This window comes from Microcaecilia unicolor, chromosome 3 (genome assembly GCF_901765095.1).
Source record: "Microcaecilia unicolor chromosome 3, aMicUni1.1, whole genome shotgun sequence".
In the NCBI taxonomy this organism is placed as follows: Eukaryota; Metazoa; Chordata; class Amphibia; order Gymnophiona; family Siphonopidae; genus Microcaecilia; species Microcaecilia unicolor.
Window position 1 is genome coordinate 123379308 of NC_044033.1, and position 22844 is coordinate 123402151.

A 22844-nucleotide genomic window follows, 5' to 3' on the forward strand; every position below is an offset into this window, starting at 1 on the left:
AATCATCTATTACATCTAAGAATGTTACCTCCCTAGTGCTCCCTGATATCTGCATCGGACAACAGCAAGTAGTTGACAAGTTAGAAGACTTGGAAAACCGGAGCAGACGATGTAATCTAAGATTCCGTGGCCTGCCTGAAACGCCTACATACCAAGATGCAGAGTCAGCGGGTGGTCAGCTCACTGCTCTCCACAACGGAGTCACCAATTACACCTGAAAAGGTGATTTTGGAGAGATCCCACCGTACGTTGGGACCGAACAGGAACAATCACCCAAAAGTATCATTGCCTGTTTCCAAGATTTCAAACTGAAGGAAAGAGTACTAAAAGCAGCGCGACAAGCTGAGGATTTTAAATGGGACTCGTACAATGTGGAGATATATCAGAATTTGGCGGCAGCTACCTTGAAACGGCAGGCAGAGTTGAAACCAGTGACAGCCAAGCTGCAGAGATGGGAATTAGATATCGCCGGAGACATCCATTTGCGCTGGTTTTCTTTAAAGATGGGAAACAGCACCAGGTTAAGTTGATTGCGGAAGCACGTGACATTATCCCGGAAGGAGAGATAGCGGCATCACCGTCAAACTCTGAGAGTCAACAGCTGGCTATAGGACTGAGCTCCCACCTGAAGTGGCAAAGAGTGGGGCGCAAGAGGCTGCAACGCCAGCAGTAAGCAAGTCGCCTACCATGAAGCAGTCTGAAGATCCTACTATCAGGCTAGTGCTTGGGCTGACCCTGGCAATGCCCTACTATGAGTATATGAACTGAAATTGACTAATGAAAGTTGGGATGCAGGCTATCAGGGATGAGAAGGGGGATGGTCAGATGTTGGGGGTAGCGGGTTGGGGAACAGGGAGTCAGAAGGAGATGACTACAGTGGGGTGAAATATGTTAGTGAAGGGGGAATCTATGTAAGAAATCAATCAGCTGTGGACATGAGGATCACTTCCTCTCATGAAGCACCTATTCAGATATGGAAGAGGTGCTATGGATTAAGGGGATGGGGCAGGGAAGGAGGGGAGGGAGGGGAAGAGCATGGGTGAACAGGAGACTAGGAGCGTTCAGAGGGGGGGGGAAGGGGGGATGGGGGGAAGGGATGGGGCAGGGGGTTTCCTTAGCATGTGGTGATGGTTGGGAGGGCGGGGATAATACAAAATGTTATGATGGAATACAAGTGTGTAACTGTAAATGTGCGAGGCCTTAACTCCCCGCAAAAACGTAAACAGATGTTTAGAGAAATGATACGCTTAAAGGCAGATGTAGTATTTCTTTAAGAGACACATCTAAAACGGAGCCATGAACATTTGGTGAGACATGGATGCTACCCTATAGTCCACTGTGCCTCCAGCATGGATGGCAAAAAAAAGAGAGGGGTACTTATAGCTCTATCAAACGCGCTGCCATGGTCCATACATCAAACGGTAAATGACACAGCGGGCAGATATGTGTTGATGGTAGCCTCCATACATAATATATACTATACTATACTATGCTATGTGTTTATGCACCTAATGAGGAACAGAAGTTGTTTCTAGGAGAGGTGGAAAAGGTCATACAAAAACATGCAAAGGGCCAATTGTTGGTAGGGGGTGATCTAAATCTCACGATAGATCCCCAAGTAGACAATTCTGGCGGCAATGTGTGCTATGCTAAGGGTGATAGAGCAGTCCTAAGGGCGTGGATGGCAAGATGGGGACTAGTAGATCTATGGAGGGAACGACTAAATGAAGCAATGCTAATGGACCCACAGAATATAGCTGAGATAGAACAATATATAGTAGAATACATTAGAATTAATGATATGGAGGATGTGCAGCCCGCAAGCCTATGGGAAGGGTTGAAAGCGGTCCTGAGAGGACAATTAATTGCGCTTCAGGCCCATCTTACTAGGAAGAGGGCAGGGTGGGAGTCTACTCTCAGAAAAGCATTGGCAGATCTGGAAAGAGAACATAAAACAGATCCGACAGATAGGAAAAAGGGGCAAGAAATACATCAGATTAGGGCACAACTTAATGAAATACAGATGTCAGATATTGCAATACAGATGCAACAAGTGCAGTAGGAGTACTTTGAATTTGGAAACAGAGCGAGTAGGCTTCTGGCACATAAACTTAAAAAGCATGCACAGCGTAATTGGATACCCAATATTACCGATAAGTCTGGAAAGAGTCACCCAAATAACAGAAATGCAGGAAGTATTTCGGGACTTCTACACGCAGCTATATCAATCAGAGCAGGCTGCGTCACTGCGGGAAATGGAACAGTACATGCAGGAGGTGGATCTACCCAGACTACCAGGGGGGAGTTGGAGAGGCTATCTAGGGCCATAACTCTTGAGGAGATAGAAGAGACAATTGCGGACCTTCCTAACAATAAGGCACCAGGATTAGATGGGTTCCCCGCTTGATTTTATAAATTGTGTACTAAATGGCTAGCTCCAGTGCTGCTGAAGGTCATTACCTCCTTTGATGAAATGCAAGAACTGCCATACTCTTGGAGAATGGTGGAGATAATCCTGCTTTTGAAACTGGGCAAAGATGCATTACAATGTGGCTCATATAGGCCAATTTTGCTCTTAAATATAGATTACAACATCTTTATCAAAATACTTGCACATAGGCTCCAGGGTGTGCTGCCAAGATTAATACACGAAGACCAGGCAGGATTCATCGCAGGTAGACAGACGTATGATAACATTAGAAGTTTGCTACATGTGATTCAATATACCACAGAGGAGTCCACCCCAGTAATCCTTTTTTCGGTGGATGCAGAAAAAGCGTTTGATCGAGTGGAATGGCCATTCCTCTTTACAATATTGAAATAGACAAGCATGGGAGGGAGATTCCTGTCCTGGCTCCAGTTCCTATATACTAATCCGATGGCAACTCTGAAGATAAATGGCACCCATACTAAACCGTTAGAACTTGGCCGGGGAACAAGACAAGGATGTGTGATGTCACCCCTGCTATTTGCATTGTCGATTCAACTACTAGCTAAGAAGATCAGAGAAAATGAGAATATATGGGGAGTGGTCAGAGGCAAATGAGAGTACAAGATCATGCTCTTTGCTGACAATATATTATTGACCTTAGCCCACCCAAAACACTCACTGAAGCAGGTAATGAAGCTGATAGTACAATATGGTTCCATGTCAATCTCCACTTCCCTAAGTGCAAAGGCATAAAATAGAAAGTAATACACTCATCAACCTTCTCTTATATGAGCACGCAATTCTGGAATACACTACCACGCAACCTGAAAACGACCTACGAATTAACCGACTTCCGCAAATTATTGAAGACTCATCTCTTTGATAAAACTTATCGCAAGGATCAAAACACATGAAGTCCATACACACTAATATAAATGTATTAATACACTCTCTTCTGAATTCTCTTCCCCCATATTTTCACCACACTTAAAACTCTACCTATAGTTAAAATTGTTATACCCAAATGTTTCTTACTATTGTTCTATCGCCTTATCATTTTCCCATTGTTACACTCCATTGTTCTATTTCCCTAATGATATTTTGACTTTGTCTTCCTATAACCCTCACAATGTAACCCATAATTGAATTGTAACAAAATGTATTTCCATCATTCACTATGTATTGTAAGCCACACTGAGCCCGCAAATAGGTGGGAAAATGTGGGATACAAATGCAATAAATAAATAAATAAATGTCGGGATTTAAAATTAATGTAACTAAATCGGAGATACTTAATCTCACAGTATCCCTGTGTGAGGTCAAGCTGATGCAAGAGACATATCCATTTAAATGGGCAGCCAAGTGGTATTTGGGAGTAATGGTTACCCCTAAAATAGAGAACTTGTTTCAGGCCAACTACCCTAAGAAGGTAAAAGAGCTTTTTGCTGACTTAGATAGGTGGGAGGGTCTAACGATATCGTGGTTGGGAAGAATTCATGCTATAAAAATGATGCTATTGCCAAAGCTATTGTACTTGTTTTTGGCCCTACCAATACCAATTCCCCAGGCCTTCTTCAAAAAATTGAATCGAAAAATGTTTGCGTATATATGGAGGAAGAGACCGCCTAGGGTGCGTGGGACGATGATGTTCCAAACACCTATGAGGGGAGGCATGGGAGTTCCTAATTTTTATCTTTATTATCAGGCGGCTCAATTAAGGATAATGACAGATTGAGACCCAGGGGTCACTAAGAAGTGGTTGCATTGGGAGAGAGCATGGATGGGAACTCGCTTTTCGGGAGATATATTATGGAGGTCGGGGAGAGATATATTGGCCGCTACACGAAGAGCACCGGTAGGGATTAGCCACCCGCTCCACACTTGGCTCCAAATATGAAAAAAGGTATTTCCAGAAAGAAAGTACTTCTTTCAGATGGCAATAATTGGAGCACCGGGATTCCCATTGGGGGAAGCGGAGAAAAGTTACCAACAGTGGGCTTATAAAGGGCTGTATAAGCTGGGACAGGTATGGGTTAATAGGAAAGTAAAGGACTTTGGGGAATTACAGGAGGAATATGGATTGGAGGACAGAGAGTTAGTGTACTACCAGTGTCTGAGGAATTATATCCTCCGACGGGCAAGGGAGGAATTAGAGTTAGAGGAAACGAGGCTGGAAAGGGCGATGAGAGGAGGCGGAGGTAGGGGCAGTATAACACGGTTGTATAAGGCATTGTTACTCCTCTCAACACCGCAAGAATTCTATACTGGCAGGTGGGAGGGGGGTACTTCAGAAAAAATACACCTCGGAGTGGTGGGCGAGTAGTTATAGGCATTTGTTGAAGCCCTCCATCACCCAGTCACTAATTGAAAATGGTTATAAGATACTGTGCTGGTGGTATTATATGCCAGACAGGTTACAAAAGATATACCCACAGGTCTCAGCAGACTGTTGGAGGGAATGTGGAGGGCGAGGAACATTCATGCACATCTGGTGGGAATGCCCAAAGGTACAGACATACTGGGCCAAAGTACTTGATGTGGTTAGAGAGGTGGTAAAGGTAGAATATCCTTGCCAGGCAGAATGTTGCTTACTGCATTCGAGGCCCCCGAAAAGCCAGATGCACTGCCATAAGTTGACGATCCAATTCTTTGTGAAGGTGGCATTGGCAAGTGCTTGGAAACAATTGGCGGTCCCAAGTATGCAGGTGGTAGTGGGCAGAATGAACTCTCTTCATCAGATGTCGAAACTGACAGCTTTGAGAAAAGGGCAGCTCCACTTATTTCAGAAAATTTGGCAACCATATGAGCACGCGAGAGATGGATTACTAGTTTCACTATAATGCTGGGAGGAGAGGGAGGGGGGAGGGGAGGGAAGGATAAATAATGAATAAGATGTGTTATGGGTAATAGAACACAAGTTTACTACTATAATTATTGTAGTCCCATTTGGATATGAGGAATGTTATGCAGAAACTATTGAATAAAATTAAAATTAAAAAAATAACTGTATACTGTAATCTACCAAGAATTGTAGATTGTGTGGATTATAAATTTTTGAATAAATAAAGTAGGGATTTCTGTAAACTTCAGAAAGGGAAAAATAAATTATCCCCCCCCCCCCCAAAAAAAAAAAAAAAAAAACTCCCTGAAGGAAATAGCAGTAACATTAAAACATATTTTCAAAAATTTTAATAAAGGTTTTTGGAGGTGGAAGAATGAAGTAAAAATGTAACATGGAAGTTGTCCTCTCCCTTTCTTTGTTTCCCTCCCATTCTGTGCATTATCTATCTCCCTGAGCACCCATACCATGTATAATAAGCCTCTATATCCTTAAACCCCTATCATCTCATGTAGGTCTACTTCTGGCCCATGCTGCCCCATGTAAGTCTCATTCTTGCTGTCCCTTGCCACCTCATCCCATATAGGTCTCCATACCCTGTCCCTCCCTGCTACATTTTGCTGTTTCCCCCTTTACACACATTTCAAGTTGGTCTCCTCTCCTTGCCAGCCCTATCTCACAATCACTGCTTGAAAAGAAAGCATCTTCCCCATAACGTGTCTTTTAATTATCGGTGGTGGTAAAAGCTGGATCTGGTGATGATGTTGATCCTACTACTACTACTATTTAGCATTTCTATAGCGCTACAAGGGGTTTTGGTGCTAATACAAGAATGTCCCCAGCAGCTCTAACAGAGCATGTCTCTTGGCAGTGTGGCCTCCCATGGTTGGCAGGATTCTGTAATCTCATCTCACAAGATGAGCCCTGCACAGTGAAGGAAACTGACATGCTATTAAATTGTCCTTTCTCCTGTTGGCCACAGGGTTGAGTCATGCACAGAATCTCAGCACCCTAGGTCAGTGTTTCCCAAGTCCAGTCCTGGAGTACCCCCTGCCAGTCAGGTTTTCAGGATATCCACAATGAATATGCATGAGCTTGATTTGCATACACTGCCTCCATTATATGCAAATCTATTTCATGCATATTCATACTTACCTGATGCTAGGGTCCATCTTGGGGGTCAGAGCTCAAGAAAAAGATCTAGGTATTATTGTAGACAATACCCTGAAATCTTCTGCTCAGTGTGCGGCGGTGGTCAAAAAAGAAAACAGGATGCTAGGAATTATTAGGAAAGGAATGGTGAATAAGACCGAAAATACTATAATGCCGTTGTATCACTCCATGGTGCATCCGCACCTTGAGTATTGTGTTCAGTTCTGGTCGCCGTATCTCAAAAAAGATATAGCAGAATTAGAAAAGGTTCAAAGAAGAGTGACAAAAATGATAAAGGGGATGGAACTCCTCTCATATCAGGAAAGGCTAAAGAGGTTAGGGATCTTCAGCATGAAAAAAGAAACGGATGAGGGGAGATATGAATGAGGTTTACAAAATCCTGAGTGGCGTAGAATGAGTAGAAGTAAATCAATTTTTTACTCGTTAGAAAAGTACAACGACTAGGGGACACTCGAGGAAGTTACATGGAAACACTTTTAAAACAAATAGGAGGAAATATTCTTTCACTCAACGAATAGTTAAGCTCTGGAAGTCTTTGACAGAGGATGTGGTAACAGCGGTTAGTGTATTCCTGGAGGAAAAGTCCATAGTCTGCTATTGAGACAGACATAAGAAGCAACTGCTTGCCCTGCGATTTGTAGTATGGAGTGTTGCCATGATTTGAGTTTCTGCCACGTACTTGTGACCTGGCTTGGCCACTGTTTGGAAAACAGGATACTGGGCTAGATTGACCATTGGTCTGACCAAGTATGACTACTCTTATGTTCAAGCCAGAACCCCAACCCTCCAACTCTCACTTAGCCCCCCACTCATGGACCTTGACATCCCTTCAGAAATTTAGGGTCTTCCAAGCTCTGTAAATAGTCACCTGAAACCCCCCTAGTACAACTCCGCCCTCTGCTGCTGACAAACCCCACCCCTGTCATTCAGGAAGGTGCTCCCCCTTTCCTACTCTCCTTCTAACCCCATCCTTACCTACCTGGGGATCCACAGGGTTAATTTGTTCTCCAGGGTGGCAGCAGTCCCCCTGCACTGCCGCCTGGGTCAGTGCCTCCTCCAAGATGGTGCCTGATTCCCTGTTACTTGACTGCACCATGGTACATGCAGTGCTCAATAGCATGGGAGAGCCCTTGCTATATTAGGCACTACATGTAATGCGGCACCTTTGTAGTAACCATTTGCCCTGTGCAGGACAGTTCACAGTTCACTTTTATTCAATATACTGAAAATAAAATAATTGTCTAAGCAGTCACAATCAATCATAAAATTGATTAAACTGAGATGGAGGGGAAGAAGATACAAAAGAAGTCAGGGAGTACAATAGGAGAACTATTAATCTAAGAGGAAAAACTTTAATTGAATTCAAGGGAAGGATACAAAAAGTAGGAAAGGAGTAATGAAAAGGCAGTGGGACAGTGGTGGTCACACCCCCTGCATTAACCACACAGCCTTTTCTCTTGGTGCATTTTGGCATGAACCATATGGCAAGTGCAATATTTACCACAGCTTAGTAAAAGGAACCTTAAGTATGTTATACAGGAATGAACCCAGCTCATTATGAAGTAGAAAATGGATCCTATTAAAATAGGAATATTTGCCATTAATCTTCTCCCATTTTATATAATTTCTTTAATTCTTACTCTTTCAGCAGCCATTGTGAAGTACCTAAAGGCAGCAGAATTGTTCTGTGGCACAATAGCATTTCCTTTTAAATACATCTGTATAACAGAAAAAAAGGACATATTATTGTACTATTCTTTGCATCTCTTGACACCTATATTTTTCTATCTCTTGATCTTTAGCTTAAGTCTCCTATCTTTTCCTCTATAAGGAAATCTGTACTCCCTGTTCGAAAAGAGGGACCTTCCCCTATCTTTGATGGGCCGGGTGGCTTTGGTAAAGATGATTATGGTACTGAAATTGTTATATCCTTTACAAACCATGCCTCTTTGGTTGAAGTGCAAAGATGAGGTCAAATTTAATTCCACTACATCCGATTTCATATGGAAGGACAAAGCACCCTGATTAGCATGGCTAAACTTGTCCTGGATCAGTCTCAGGGAGGACTTAATGTGCCGGACATAAGATTTTATAATGTGGCTGCCCTTGCGCATTGGTTGCATGAGGCCTTTACTGGAATGTTTTTGGAATAATCATAATGAATATGTATGGATATATGTATGCACATGAATATGCTAATATGCCACACCCCACGCTTTGGCCCCCCAAATGAAACAAACTATGCCCATGCCAGTTTGACCATTCTTTACACCTACTAAGCTCTACAATCCCCTCCTTCTCCTTAGAGATCCTCTGTGCTTGTCCTATGCTTTTTTGAATTCAGAAACAGCCCTCGTCTCCACCACCTCCACTGAGAAGGCTGTTCCATACATTTACCACTCTTTCTGTAAAGAAATGTTAAATTACTCCAGTCCATTCACTTTTACCTTAATCCCATGCCACTTCATTCTAGAGTTTGCCTTCTGTGCATTTATGCCAGGTATTTAAAAACCTCTATCGTATCTCTCCTCTCCCACCTTTCTTTTCCAAAGTATACATATTGAGATCTTTCAGTCGGTTTCTATCTGGCTGACTTTCAAAGTGAGCTAACTGGCTGGGAATGACCACCGACCAGTCAGCTCGTTTATCTATCATTTTCAGCAGCACTTAACCAGTTATCTTCGCTGAAAATGCATTCCAGGGATGTTTCGGGGGTGAAGTCCAGTTAGCTACCGATATTCAGAGCTAACCAGACAGTGTTAGCACACAAGTAAGACCGCATGAATAGCAGTCTTATCTGCATGTGCTAACGAATAGCCAGATAGCTCTGAATATCGAGTTAACCAGGCATACACTAGCCGGCTTAAAAAAAAAATGGATATTCACCGCCAGCAACCAGATATGGCCTGGCATTGAATAACTGGGTTCAACACCAGTGGCGGACATTAATAGCACTGCCTGCCAGTGGCTGAATATCAGGGGGGTGGTATATGTTTATAATGAAGGGCATTGACCACTATGCTGTTCAGGGTCTATCCTGAAAGTTGGCCTGACCAAGGCTTCAGGGGCTACTGAGAGAATTAGTCTGACGAAGGCCTTTGGGAGATATGACAGATAGCTCTGACCCTGGTCTATTCCATGGTGATGTCACTGTAAACCTTTTGGCTTACTTTGCATGTTATAGCAGGAGTACTTGGGAGCAATGAGAGAGACCTAGACATACATGGGCCGACATTCAAAGTGAATTAAGCAGGCAGGTCTCTGCCAGATTAAATAGCTTCCCAATGACTAACTGAGGATATTCAGTGGAACTTAACTGAAGAGTGCCACTGAATAGCCCTTCAGACCACCCAGACAAAACGTGGGCAGGTCATGGGCGGCGCTGGGGGTGGCACTAGGGAAGAACCCCATAGTGCCGGCAACCGCATAGCTAAGCGGTTTCATTTAGGACTGCTCAAGAGCCATCCAAAATAAGGTCGCTTAGCTATGTGGGTGCCGGCTTTGAATATCAGGCTAGCACCCACATAAATTCTTTTATTAAAGCTCCTGAGCCCCCTCAAGTACCCCCCCCTTAAGGTCCCCTCCTTCCCTCCCCCTCCCAGCCCATGTCGACCCCCTCCTAGAAGACCCCCTACCCCCCCCCCCCCCCCAAGTGAGATATCGCAGCAGCCATTTTAGAGAAGAACTGCAAGGGGCAGGAGCAAGAGAGCTACACTCCTGTCCCCAATGACCCCGCTGGACCACCAGGGATACCCCTGCCTGCATAGCTGGGGGGCCTTCCGGGGGGGGGGGGTATATTGATGTAGGCTGGGAGGGGGGAAGGAAAGAGGGAACATTGGTGGGGGGCTTGGGGACTTAAAAAAAAGAAAAAAAAAGAAAAAAAAAAGTTATGCGGGCCAACTGGCCTGATATTCATTTAGGGCCACATAGCTCTTATGTGGCCCCGGCTGAATATCGGCTGAGCCCACATAAGTGCCAGGTGCCCAGCCAGGGCTTTTTTTGAGGGGGTACTTGGGGGTACTGAGTACTGGTACCTTTTCCATTGTCTGCTAAAATTGACCCATGGCCCCCAAGTTTTATTGATAGAGCTCAGGCTCTACACACCAATTCTGTACTGTAATAGATTCTGTGACTGGTTGCAGGGGGCCTGGCTATTATGGGGTAGGTCCATCAGTGATCACCCCACTCCTGAAGGGTGGCCTAGCATTTGAGTACCGGCACCTTTTTTGCATGAAAAAACACACTGTGCCCAGCCCACCCAAAATTATCCCCCGATATTCAGTGCTGGTGCCAGACATGACCCGGCATTTGAATACTGAAGAATACTTTAGCCAGCGATGATCAGCGTTTAATAAAAGCACTGACTGCCGCCTGCTGAATATCAGAAGGACAGTCTCCAGAGAACTGGGCCTTCAAAAGAATTTACACTTCCTTGGAATTAGAGAGACATCAGATCAAACAGACCAAATTGAGGGAAGGTGCCGGAAAAAGGAAAATCAGGTATATAAACATAGAAAGGGCCAAAGACAGACAGACATTCATATCCACACACACATTCACACACACCCCTCTCCTCAGACATTCACTCATACACACAGACTGAGATGGACAGGCACAGACTTATATTCAGCTCCGGCATAAACAAAGAATCAGCTTTGTAATAACTTTCTGCTCCAAGTACTGTACAAGCTTATTTCTATATAAAATACTCCTTCCAAGCCATAGTTGTATGTTTATTATTTTGCTACAAACCCCAGGGCTGGTCTTAGCAATTGCGGGGCCCTGTGCAGACCAGTTATATACCAGAATCTCCAGTTAAGTCCAGGTTTTTAAAGCACTACCTGTTTACCAATTTCACTACCGCAATTACAAAATGCAAGGAAAAAATGTTATACCTTGCCCAGAAGTGCCATAGCATTGGCACTTCCACTGTTGGCTGCTTTCATCAAATAGTAATATGCTTTCTAAGGAAAAACAAACAAAAATAATAGTTTTTTGATAGGAAATATACCATAATAATTTTCAGCACTGTGATAAACATCTATCATATCAGCACAATTTATGTTCTTTGATTTATTTGGTTACACAGTGGAGATATTCTTTGCACACAAAGCAGATTTAAAACATACTTCTATATCTTATTGACTTAGCCAGAAATCAAGAACATGATGTTTGTTTCCTGATATTTTCTTAGAGAGACAATGTAATGTTTAATGTTACTATAAGGGAAATTCTATAAGCTGGCGCCTAGAGGTGTACGTCACTTAGGTGTGTCAAAGGAGCCATTAATTGACAGGCATTATGTGCATTAGGTGCTATTCTATAAGGTAGTGCTGAAGTGCAAAAGTGCCTAACTGTAAGGGGGTGTACACCTGGATGAAGCATTGTACTAGAAGTGAATTTAAAGATTGTTTTTCAACTCTGCCTTGACTGACAAGTGCACTTGGGGTCTGTATTTCTGATTAGAAGTAATTCTGTTTGTATGAAAATGTTTTGGAATGTAGAAGAAGATAAGACACAGCTCTACTTAATTTGGTATGTGAAAGGAGACGTGGAGCCTGTTTCAAGTTCAGACTGGCCACCTGGACTGAGAAACATGTGACCACATTCCCACAGTATGGCTTGTTTACCAAAACAGAAAAATTCTCAAGCATTCTGTAATTTTCCTTAGCTCTGAACATGAGTTCTAAGCCTAATAAAAAAAGGGGGGGGGGGCTTTTACAGTGAAGCTGGAAGCTCATCTATGGGTGGACGCATCGCATAGAACCAGACTCCTGCTTCGCTAAAAAAGGGGCTTCTCTCAGCTGATTTAAAAAGCCTGGATGATGTAAGGACCAGTGATGGATGTATGTACAATGATTGTTTATTGCTTCCTTTCCTGGTCTAGAAACTCCTAGCATTGCTTGGATGTAGGGACCAGTGATGTAATGATTGTTTATAGGTATTGTTTCATTTCAGTTATAATAATTGTGCATATAGCTTAATCATTGCATATATATATATATATATATTTATTTATTTATTTATTTATTTATTTATTGTGTATCTTAGAACCTCTAATAAAAGTCTCTTTCACCTAATACACATCCAAAAGAATCCACAGTAATTACTGAGTAGTCTGTGTCAATAAAACAGGCTGTAAAACCAAGTCAGAACAAGCATGGGCAAGCCATGGACATACCTCCCAGTTACTCACATAGTTCACAGAATTCTATAAATTTGTGTGTGTCACTTGGCACACCAACTTATGCCTGCCATTGACATGGTGTAAGAGGGAGTACCAAAGCCAACTTAAGCCAATATTCTATATTGGAATCTTGGGGCACCAATTTATAGAATTGCTGCCTATATATTTTATATTATGTCATGTTATGTTTGTATACCACCTTCATTAGACATAGTCCAACACAATTCACAAAACAAAAGAGCATTATATTCAAAGGCAATTTACCCAAATAACAATAGTTATCTAGATACATGCTTTAGATGCTACTCTTTTGATATTCAGTGCCAATATTCACACCAGTATCTGGATAGTTATCCTGGTAAAGTTAGGACAGAAAAATTGCTAGCTTATCATTATCTGGAGAGCTATCTAGAAAGAGGTTTGAATATCGCTGCTATCCAGAGAGCTGTGGCACTCCCTATTCTGCGTGGATATGCAACACCATCGACTATCTGGACAGCGGTGCTGAATATCTCATGAATAATTCAAATGCTGCAGCAGATTGTTTACAACAATGTTGAACCATCCTTTTTCATCATGTATTACATAGCAGCCTTGAAGAGTGAAATAATGGAGGATATAATGAGGGTGGGGGAGTTGATAAGACTGTATCAAAACCCAACCAAATGTTGACTGTATATATCAAAGTCCAAGGTTTTTTTACAGTATTCAGTAAAGTTTTGCAAAGAAATTACAAATCCTTGGTGTGTTGAGCGGTTCTTTAGGAGAGAGAGAGAGAGAGAGAGAGAGAAAGAAAAAGAAAGAAAGAAAGAAAGAAAACAAAGAGCTACTTCTGGAATGCTGAGGGATACTCACTAATAAGACCAGCTTAACATCCTACAGCTTTCCAGATTATTATCCAGTCCCAGCCTGCACTCCAGCTCGAATCAGAAAGACTAAACGGCGTGGAGAGTGTGAAAAGGAGGGAGAAAGAAGTTTCTGTTTGTGGTGATCCAGGTTGGTATAAGTGAGAACTAAGCTACTCGGTGGTGACTCGGGTTATTTATGTAAACTGTAATAACGTTATCATTCTTCTGTTAATTTAATCTGATGCAGAGACTGATTGCATAAACATACAGTTAAAGTTTCTGGACAGAAGGACAGGGTCGGGTAGACAATCTTTATGTCAGAACATGTTTTCTTTGTAGCTCAAGATATAAGACAATAACTCTAATAATACAAATTATGGTAACTGGCTGGCAGGCATCTGTCACAGAGAAAACAGCACTTCAAGACATCAAGAATGGCATGAACATCCCACAGCACCAAAAAAGGGCAAAGGTCACTAATAGTGGAATGAAGACAACAGGGTTAGGTTAGTGTCAGAATGTTGTAGGGAAATGATCTAATGTGAGTGTTGCATGAAGGAGTATCTAAGTCTCTCTACAGACAAGTTTATCATGGAGAATTTGATTGCAAGAGCCTACCTTTTGTCCCTCTGCCAAAAACATTACATGAAAGGATTTAGGTCCTTACTTTGAAATGAATATTGGATCGCAACCCAAAGATTCATCTATACTTTTCCTCTATTACTATTGACTAGTTCGAAGTACAGCTTCTGCGATAATAGGGATCGCAACCTAAAGATTCATTTGTACTTTTTCTCCGTTACTATTGACCAGCCTAAAGTACAGCTTCTAGGACAATAGGATTGTATAATTATAAAGTATGAAATCAAACAGTGGAATACAGACCACAAAACCTCAGGAGAAGGGCAACGCACTTCTATAGACTCAAACAGCATGCTAGAAAGCTGTTCGCCTGAATATAGGTCTCACAAACTTCATCAATCAGTGCATAGCCCTCTCTGAGCCCTGAAAATACCAGGGTAATCCCTGCCACTATGTGGACAAGGCATCTGCCTATGGTACCATAGTTTGGAGGTGGCGGCATGGCTCCGGCATGTGTGTAAACTTCCTCCTGCTAGACCTGCCACTGCCACCACCCCATCTGTGCCTTCCACGAGTTAAAAATGAGTCAGTGCTATGTGGGCCCCGTAAATACAGGCCTGTGCTGAAGTGCTGCCATATTCTACTCCTTTGAAAGGCAGACTACCTATCAGAAGGGGATGGGACATGGCAGCGAGGGTCTATACTTGCAGGGCCTGCATAGAACTCAATTTTCTTTAAATTGAGGATGGTGCTGGAGAAGGTAAGGGGCCCAGATGCAGTGAAGGAATAGGTGGTGGAGGGTAGGAATATGGAGATCATGTAAGATTCCAGGCAATTGGGTGTAGTGGGGTGAGGGGTTAGAGGGTAAGAAGAAATGCTGGCATGCTGGTGGGGAGATAAATAGGGAAGAGGAGACACTGACAACCTGAGGGGCAGAGAGAGGGGGAAGAGGAGTTGCTGGTAACCTGGGAGGAATAGGAAGGGGAAGGGAAGGTCCTGTCAACTTGGAAGGCATAGGGAAGGAAAGAGAAGATTAGAGGCTAACCAAATTTCGATTTCAATTTCAGTTATTTTAATTTTCGACCATGTTTTCAGTTTAGGCCAAAATTGACCATGTGTTTTTGGTGGAAGGCAAAAATTTGTACTTCGTCCTATTTGTCTCCCTCCCTCTCCCCCCCAAATAGGGAATTTCTTTTTCTCCCGGACACACACGCTCTGACAATCTCCAGTGGCCTTCGTTGGTTCACATTCAGGCAATCAAACTTGAGTTTTCGGTTTTGGCTTCTGCCAAAACCAGGTGATGAGTTTTGGCTGCAGTTTCGTTTTTGACAAACTGAAAAAAAAAAACAACAATTTTGGTTGGCCTCTTAAGGAGATGCTGCAAATTGCGAGGAGAAGGGAAAGTTCTGGCCACTTTGGGGATGGGGTAGAGAGAAGGGGAATGGGAAATGATGGCCATGAGGAGGGGGAGGTAGACAGGAGAAGGGGAGATGCTAGCAACCTGGAGGTAAAGGGAGGAGAAGGAATATGGGGAACTACAGGGAGGGGTGGTAGGGCCTTTAACTGCCCATGGGGGGTGGCACATGGTTCATGGTTTACCAAAGGCTTCCGATACCCTTGAGCTGGCCTTGATGTGTGCTGTTGCTTTCTTTCCCCTGAAGCTTATACCTTTCTAAAATGAGATCCTATGCCCCAATTCCAACAGAGGAATAACACAAAATAGTTGTGGTTTAAGTATCCCGCTGACATCATCAGCCACAGGATCAGGAAGAAGTGAGGTTGGGATAGGCTTAGTCACCAGCTTGTCAAAAGTTTGTCCGCTTGCCAAAAGTTTCAACATGATAAATCAATTGATTCCTGTTTCTTCATTGCCCTGCCATAAGATAGCTCCACTGAGTCTGAATAATCAAACAGATTGGCTGTTTTCCTGGACCCATAATACAATGGTACTGAAAAAGAAGGGAAATAAATGATTTCCAGACCCACATCCATTTGGTTTACTTAAAGGGGAACAATTGTTCCCATTCATTATGATTTACCATTTCTTTTTAAACAAATAAACATACCTGCTTTATACTATATGTATGTATTTATGTTTAAAGTATTTTTATTAAGAGTCAAACAAACAAAATAACAATGACAATATCAAACGTAGAATGTAAGTACCTGTCCAACCATTTTAGTAATATATAAAAAAGAACAACCCCTCCCTTATATGTCACCTCAACTTCCCTTCCCTCCTTTTCTCCATGATCCCCTTTCCCTGTACCCAAAGCAATTCATATTTTGATAATGAGTCCAAAATAATATATGAAAGAAGTATGCGTGGTCTGTTAGTGATTTAAAGATTGAGAAGATGTCTGCGAACCTTGGGTGAAATCGTACTCCAAAATGGCTCCCACGTTGCTCACATGTTGGGCCCTGTCCTCAAGTCATGTCGCGAACCCTCAAGCATTTTATAGATAAATCTTTCAGCATCAAAAGCCGTCTTCAGGCCTGTGGGGGTCATCCAGTTGTGGAGAATGGATTTGACAGCAAAAAGCACTGTGTGGCACAAAAACCTGTTACTGCCTGGTCAACACACTGCATTCAAATTATAGATCCTGAAAAGAAGTTGATGCATGCTAGCCACTGATATCGACCAAATTTTCACTAAAAAGAATAGTCATCCAGAATGTTTGAATGTGAGGGCAGGCCCAGAACATATGTCCCAGATGAGCTCTCGGCTCCTGGCATTTTGGGCAATGGCCAGTAGTATCCAAGGCTGCTCTATATGCTCTGTATAGTGTGATGTAGACACCTAAGGCAAATTTATATAACATTTCATGATGAAGGACACAGTCTGAGTAGGTCTTAAGGCTTTGTAAGAATTGAGTACCAGTGATCTCAATATGCAAATCTGCACTCCACTGTTGTGCTAAGCGCTGATAGTCAATATCCGGTGTAGAGTTAAGCAGATACCTGTGGTAAAATTGTAAAGGAACGAGCTGTTGAGATCCTAATGTAAAAGCCTTACCTAACGTCTTCTGCATATCTTCTGTAAGATCTGTACATTGCAAGGATCGTATATAATGACGTGCCTGCCAATATGCAAAAATATCTGTTGCTGGTAAGTTAAATTCATTCTGCAGAGTAGGGAATGATTTAACCTTCCCCTCAGAGTCTATCAGGTGGAGTATGTAGACAAGTCCTTTTCTGCTCCAGCGGGCAAACACACTCAGTCCCTGTCATGGAGAAAACTCCACGTTATTGCAGAATGATTTCTTTGAGCAGGGACTGTCTTTCTTCTATGTTTGTGCAGCACTGCGTACGCCTTGTAGCGCTATAGAAATGCTAAATAGTAGTAGTAGTAGTAGTAGGTTGTGGTTCGTGATGAAAAGGAAGACTTCCTACACACCCATTTCCAAACCTTATGTCCCCCTCTAATAATAGGATGGGCTTTAAAGATTCCAGAAGGCAGGGAAGGAAAACCAGGCAATAGTGCACTAAACTATATCCCCTGTACTTGGTATGTCTCCAAGTCCCCTTCAGAAAAATAACTGCCCCCCCCCCCTGTACCAGTCATTAACATGTCACATTCCACTCATCACTGTTAAATATCTTAAATTCAACAGGCCTAACCCACCATGCTTAATGGGAGTTTGCAAGATCTTCAACAGTAGTCTGGATCTTGTTAATCTTCAAATCATCACTACCTTTCAAAAACAAGAGCAACATTTGGAAGGTATACAGCCATTGTGGGGCTACTATCATATTAAATAATTTGATGTAGCCCACAGAGATACAGGATATGCCCTCCAAAGTGTAGCCTTATACAAGTATCTTTTAGAAAGGGTTTAACATTAACATCATAGAGGTATGAAGATAATGCCTAAATAAGTGAGGGCTGTCAATTCCCACAAATGGAAATGGGGCCCTCCAATCTTCATACACTTTCCTGGAAAGTGGCATGGCCCTGGACTTTAAAAAATTCAGGGAGAAACTTGAGATACTGCCATATCTAGTCACCAGGTCAAGGAGGGCAGGTAAAGACTGCTGAGGGTCTGTCAAAGCCACTATTAAATCATCTGCAAATGCCATCCTCTTCACCTGGTACCTCAACATAACCACCCCTTGAATCCTTCCATCATTATTAAGAATATTAATCAAAGGTTCTAAGATAAATAAAAGGGGGGAGAGTGGACAACCCTGTCTTGCACCTTTCTCTATAGCAAACCCAGATGACCGCCCTCCATTGATCATAAGTTGCACCCTAGGAGCTACATATAAGAAGTGAATGGCCAGCAAAAAACATCCTTGGATCCCAAATCAAGTCAGCACTTTGAAAAGATATGGCTATTGGACTTTATCAAAGACCTTCTCAGCATTCAGGCTAACCAGCATGGCCAGTATGTCCTGGAATTGACAATGATTCATGGCAAGCAGTATCTTGACACTGAGGACAGAGTGATGCAACTGTACGAATCACACTTCCATGTCTGTCACTAATTGTGGAATACGTTTTCCCAGCCTGTTTGCCAAATTTTTGCTAGCAATTTTAAGTCTACATTATTTAATGAGATTGGCCTATATGAGTCCGTGCGTTCTCCAGATTTTTTGAACTTTGGAATGAGTGTAATTAAAGCTGTACTGGCATAGAGTGGAAGCTCACCCTGCTCTACAACCGCAGTATGATATGATATTAAGGGTCCCACTAATGGGACCTGAAGCATTTTAAAGAGCTTCCCTGAAAAACTGTCTGTTCCTGGGGCTGAGCAATTCTTAAAAGATCAAATTGCCTGCTGAAGCTCCTTAGCCTGAATCACTTGATTGATGATCTCATGATCCTCGAAGGACACACTGGGGAGTTTGGCTGCTTCAAGAAATACTTCTATCCTAGGTAGTCTGGGTACCAGACACATAAAGTGATGAAAAGTAGTCAAATAAAATTTGAGTAATGTGATCGTTCTTACACATAACCCCACCCTGAGGGTCATGCAGTGCGGATATTGTTCTGTTACCTCCCCTTGTTTTAATTAATTGGGCCATAGTTTTGCCAGTCTTGTGTCAGGTTCCTCATCGAACCTCTGGGTTAGTGAGCCCTTGGACCACTGCCGAGGAGCGGCAGTGGCAGGAGAATCACCCAAACACAAGACAAGACACACCAGACGTACCGGCAAACCCAGGACCAGAACTCCCAATCGGAGACTGCAGCCAAGGCAACTCAAGCAGGAACAAGCAAGACAGGAAATCAGCCCAAACTTCACCTGCACTTGACCGCAGTTTTTCGGGGGTTGAGCCCCCAGGTGCAGGCGGCCGGCAGGACTTACCAGACAGGGCAGGAAGGCTGAACCGCAGGAAACAGCCGGAGGGAGAAACCAGGAAACAAGCCGGGTCTTGGGCAGGCAGCAGACAGAAGAATAAACCAGGAGACAAGCCGGGTCTTGGGCAGGCAGCAGACAGAAGAATAAACCAGGAGACAGGCTGGGTCAACGCCGCAACCGGGAAAAACACAGCAGCACTGCAACTAACTCTCACCAAAGGAAACTCCTCGGTGGTTAATAAAGGCAGCATATGAGGGAGTTCAACAGGTAAGGGTGCTGCTAAGTTCCAAAACATCCCCAAGACAATCTGGAAGGCTGGAAGGTCCGGACCAGATCAGCATGACTTCTGGAACATGGGAAACAGCAACCAGACAGCCCATCGCAGCCACCAGGTCTGACCACCAGGTGGCGAGATGAATAAAAGCATGAAACTTGGCCTAAATCGTGACATCTTGTTCCCATAATAGTAAAGGCGATACTTTCTAAAGATAGCTGAGCGCGTTACATAAGTATTCAATTTGACCAATACAGCATGATAATGTTTTTGGGTGTCAGTGTTTGGAGTCTTAGCTAGACTTTGCCATAGCTAGATCCCCTTTTAGTGACTGAATTGTAGCAGCACATTTCGTATTCATTGCACTCGTATAGGTGATAATCTCCTCCTGCAAGACCACTTTTCCAGAATCCCAGGGCAGGGCTATTCTATATGTTCCCCATTCGTGTGTACAAAATCCTCCCATTTCTTCTGTAAAAGTTTTTGGAAGGAAGGATTCTTAACTAAATAGGCTAGGAAGCGCCAATTATGACGCGCTTGGTATTCAAGTAGAGGCTCTAGGTCCACCCACACCAGAGAGTGATCTGAGACTCCACCTGACCCATTCTGCACTCTGATAACTTGCTGAAATAAGGTGTGCTGCATTAACACATGGTTGAGCCGGTACAGTGTCCCATGGGCTCTAGAGATATGTGTGTAATCCCTCTCGCAGAGCCCGGTGTCAAGACAGGTGGAGACTCGCTCAATGCCAGTGCACTCCCAGTTGTTACTGGTGCCACAGCAGCTTTGGAGGTCGATGCTGACAATGCCGAAGATGATGGCCCGGTCTTCAAACAGCCAAAAAACTTCTTCTGTTGAGCAAATCACACTGTCTGTGTCCTGACCTACATATGAAGACAAAGGTCACAAACAGAGGGGTCATGACCTGGCCCAAGGCACCTAATGCACCAGTTATGCAGGTCTGTGAGTGAAATAACACGATGACATTTAGCACACTGCTTGAAGCCACTGTGAGCCTTATGGGATTTTGAAAAAAGAATTTCGGCTAAATTAAACTCCTCAATCTTGAACAATTATAAAAAGGGAGTGTTCAAATTGAGGTCGGGGCTGTGACCTAATCGCGCAGCCACTCGCGAACAATAAAGGAAAACAAAAAAAGCTGAAAATCTGGAGAAAAATATTAAGAAGGGAAAGCAGGAGAAATTAACAAAAGAAAAAAGATGATTACCCACAAGGGAAGGCACTCATGATAGCAAAAAAATCTTTTTGAAACATGCAGCATGAGGAGAAGACTACACGAACACGTCCTCTCAGCTTCATGGAAAAAAAAAAAAGAGACTGAGGGACCCACACTTGAGTGTTGGGCAGGAAGGCACGAGCGCATGCATATTAGGACACTGCTAGAACTTTCTCTAGTGCTAGCGATTCAACATTCACAACGGGGCTCCGTCAAATGATGTCACCCACATGTGGGAATAAAGCAGCCTGCTTGTTCTTGGAGAAGTGTTTTTTTTCACCATTTGGACAGAATATCAAAAATGCCCCTCTTTATGTTCTAATGTAGATTATTGGGCAAACCAAAGATTTTTATTTTTTGAAGGACTGTGAAGAAGGAAAATCAATACTGACCCTTATACAGTCTTTAAATATCTGAGAATGGTGGTATTATCTAAGAGAGTAAAAGAAAGTTTAAGCTAGCTTTTCTATTTTCCCCAAATTGAAGAAATAATGGGAGTAGTTTGGCTACAGTACAGTACTAGCCAGATTCTAATTTTAGTTTAATTTTAATAATTTATTTGATATCTGTCATTCTTCATAATATCAAAGTGGATTACAATGTAATCATCAAGCACAGTGTCATAGTAAGATAAAGTACAAGACAGCCAACAATACACAGGGCCGGTCTTAGCAAGTACGGGGCCCTATGCAGACCAATTTGGTGGGGCCCCATCCTAGCCCCGCCTACCCTAGCTCCGCCCCATTGATAAGATTATTCCATTTTTAGAACATTTTTTTATTTATGAAATTTCAAATAAAGACAAATGAAGCTAAACTTGTACAAAAAAACTGATTGAAATAATAAGCACAATGCTATCATGAAACCTCCCCTCCCCAGAAATTATTCAGTTCAAGTCCACTACAATTAGTAGTTCCAATTCTCATAACAAAGGAGAATAAAGGAAAAATATTAAGAAAAGATCCAGTACTTTCAAATTCCCCTATTACTCTGTAACCCACCAAACCAGAGAAGCAAGTAGCCACATCAGTTACTAAATAGTTTGAACTGATTGTACGTACTTTATATCAGATTTTGCTACTTCATGATTTCCATTCTCAGATTTTAGCTTAGTAATCTTTTCTTCCTGTGATTGCAGTCTAGCTTCCAAATGATTAATTCGAGGTGTGATATCATTAATTACTGGAAGCAGTGTTTTAGCTAAATCTGCTATTGCCATCCAAATTTTTATCAGGAGAAATATCTGCAGATCTATGTGAAAATAACCCAGATATGTTAGAAACAGCCTCTTCCAAGCCAGAAGATCTTACTTGCTCAGTTTCTCTAGCAACTAATGTTGTTGGGCCAAATCCCTCTCAGGGAGGCAGACATTTCCAACCCTTGCACCGTCCGCAAGCGTCGTTAGATGAGAGAGACACTTCTCCTGATCTCCTGCCTGCATGGAATCCGATTTCGATTTGGCATAAGTGCACAACTGTTGGCGTCAGCAACGATGGCTCACCTCACGTCCTCACCACCTCCGACCAGGCTCCAGCTTTTCCCGCTCAGTGACTCCTGCCCTTGCGTCCGGAAACAGGAAATGCGTCCGGAAACAGGAAATACATCAGAAGGTGGGACATTGAGCGGGAAGCTGGAGCCTGGAGGTGAGCCGTCGCGCTGCAACTGTCTGTCGTTGCCGTCAGGGGCGGGGCCGTCGCTGCCTGGGCTGGCTTGCTGGCATCACTCAGTTAGTCGCCGGGGTCCGGGGACTCGGGAGCTGACGGCGGGCTCAGCAGGCCCAAGCCGGGGGTGGGTGCCGCGCCGGTGGTGGCGAGAGCGGAGTGGCCGAGCCGCGGGAATGGGGATCATCTCAGGCGACTAAGGCGAGTAGCGGCGGAGGTCGGAGCAGAGGCACGAGCGAGGCAGAGTTGAGGCGCCGTGCGGGGCCCCCTTAGGAGCGGGGCCCTATGCGGTCGCCTTGGTCGCCTCTG

At 43.3% G+C, this 22844-nt stretch overlaps 1 protein-coding gene across 1 annotated transcript in view; it reads right to left on the minus strand.

Moving 5' to 3' along the window:
- The window catches only part of SEL1L2 (SEL1L2 adaptor subunit of ERAD E3 ligase), a 111584-nt gene that overhangs the window by 73550 nt on the left and 15190 nt on the right, over positions 1–22844 (minus strand). Inside the window, exons 6-7 of the mRNA XM_030196347.1 lie at positions 11339–11407; positions 8084–8161 (exon numbers count right to left, since the gene is read on the minus strand). Coding sequence (XP_030052207.1) covers positions 8084–8161; positions 11339–11407 — 147 coding nt within the window. The remainder of the gene's footprint in view (positions 1–8083; positions 8162–11338; positions 11408–22844) is intronic.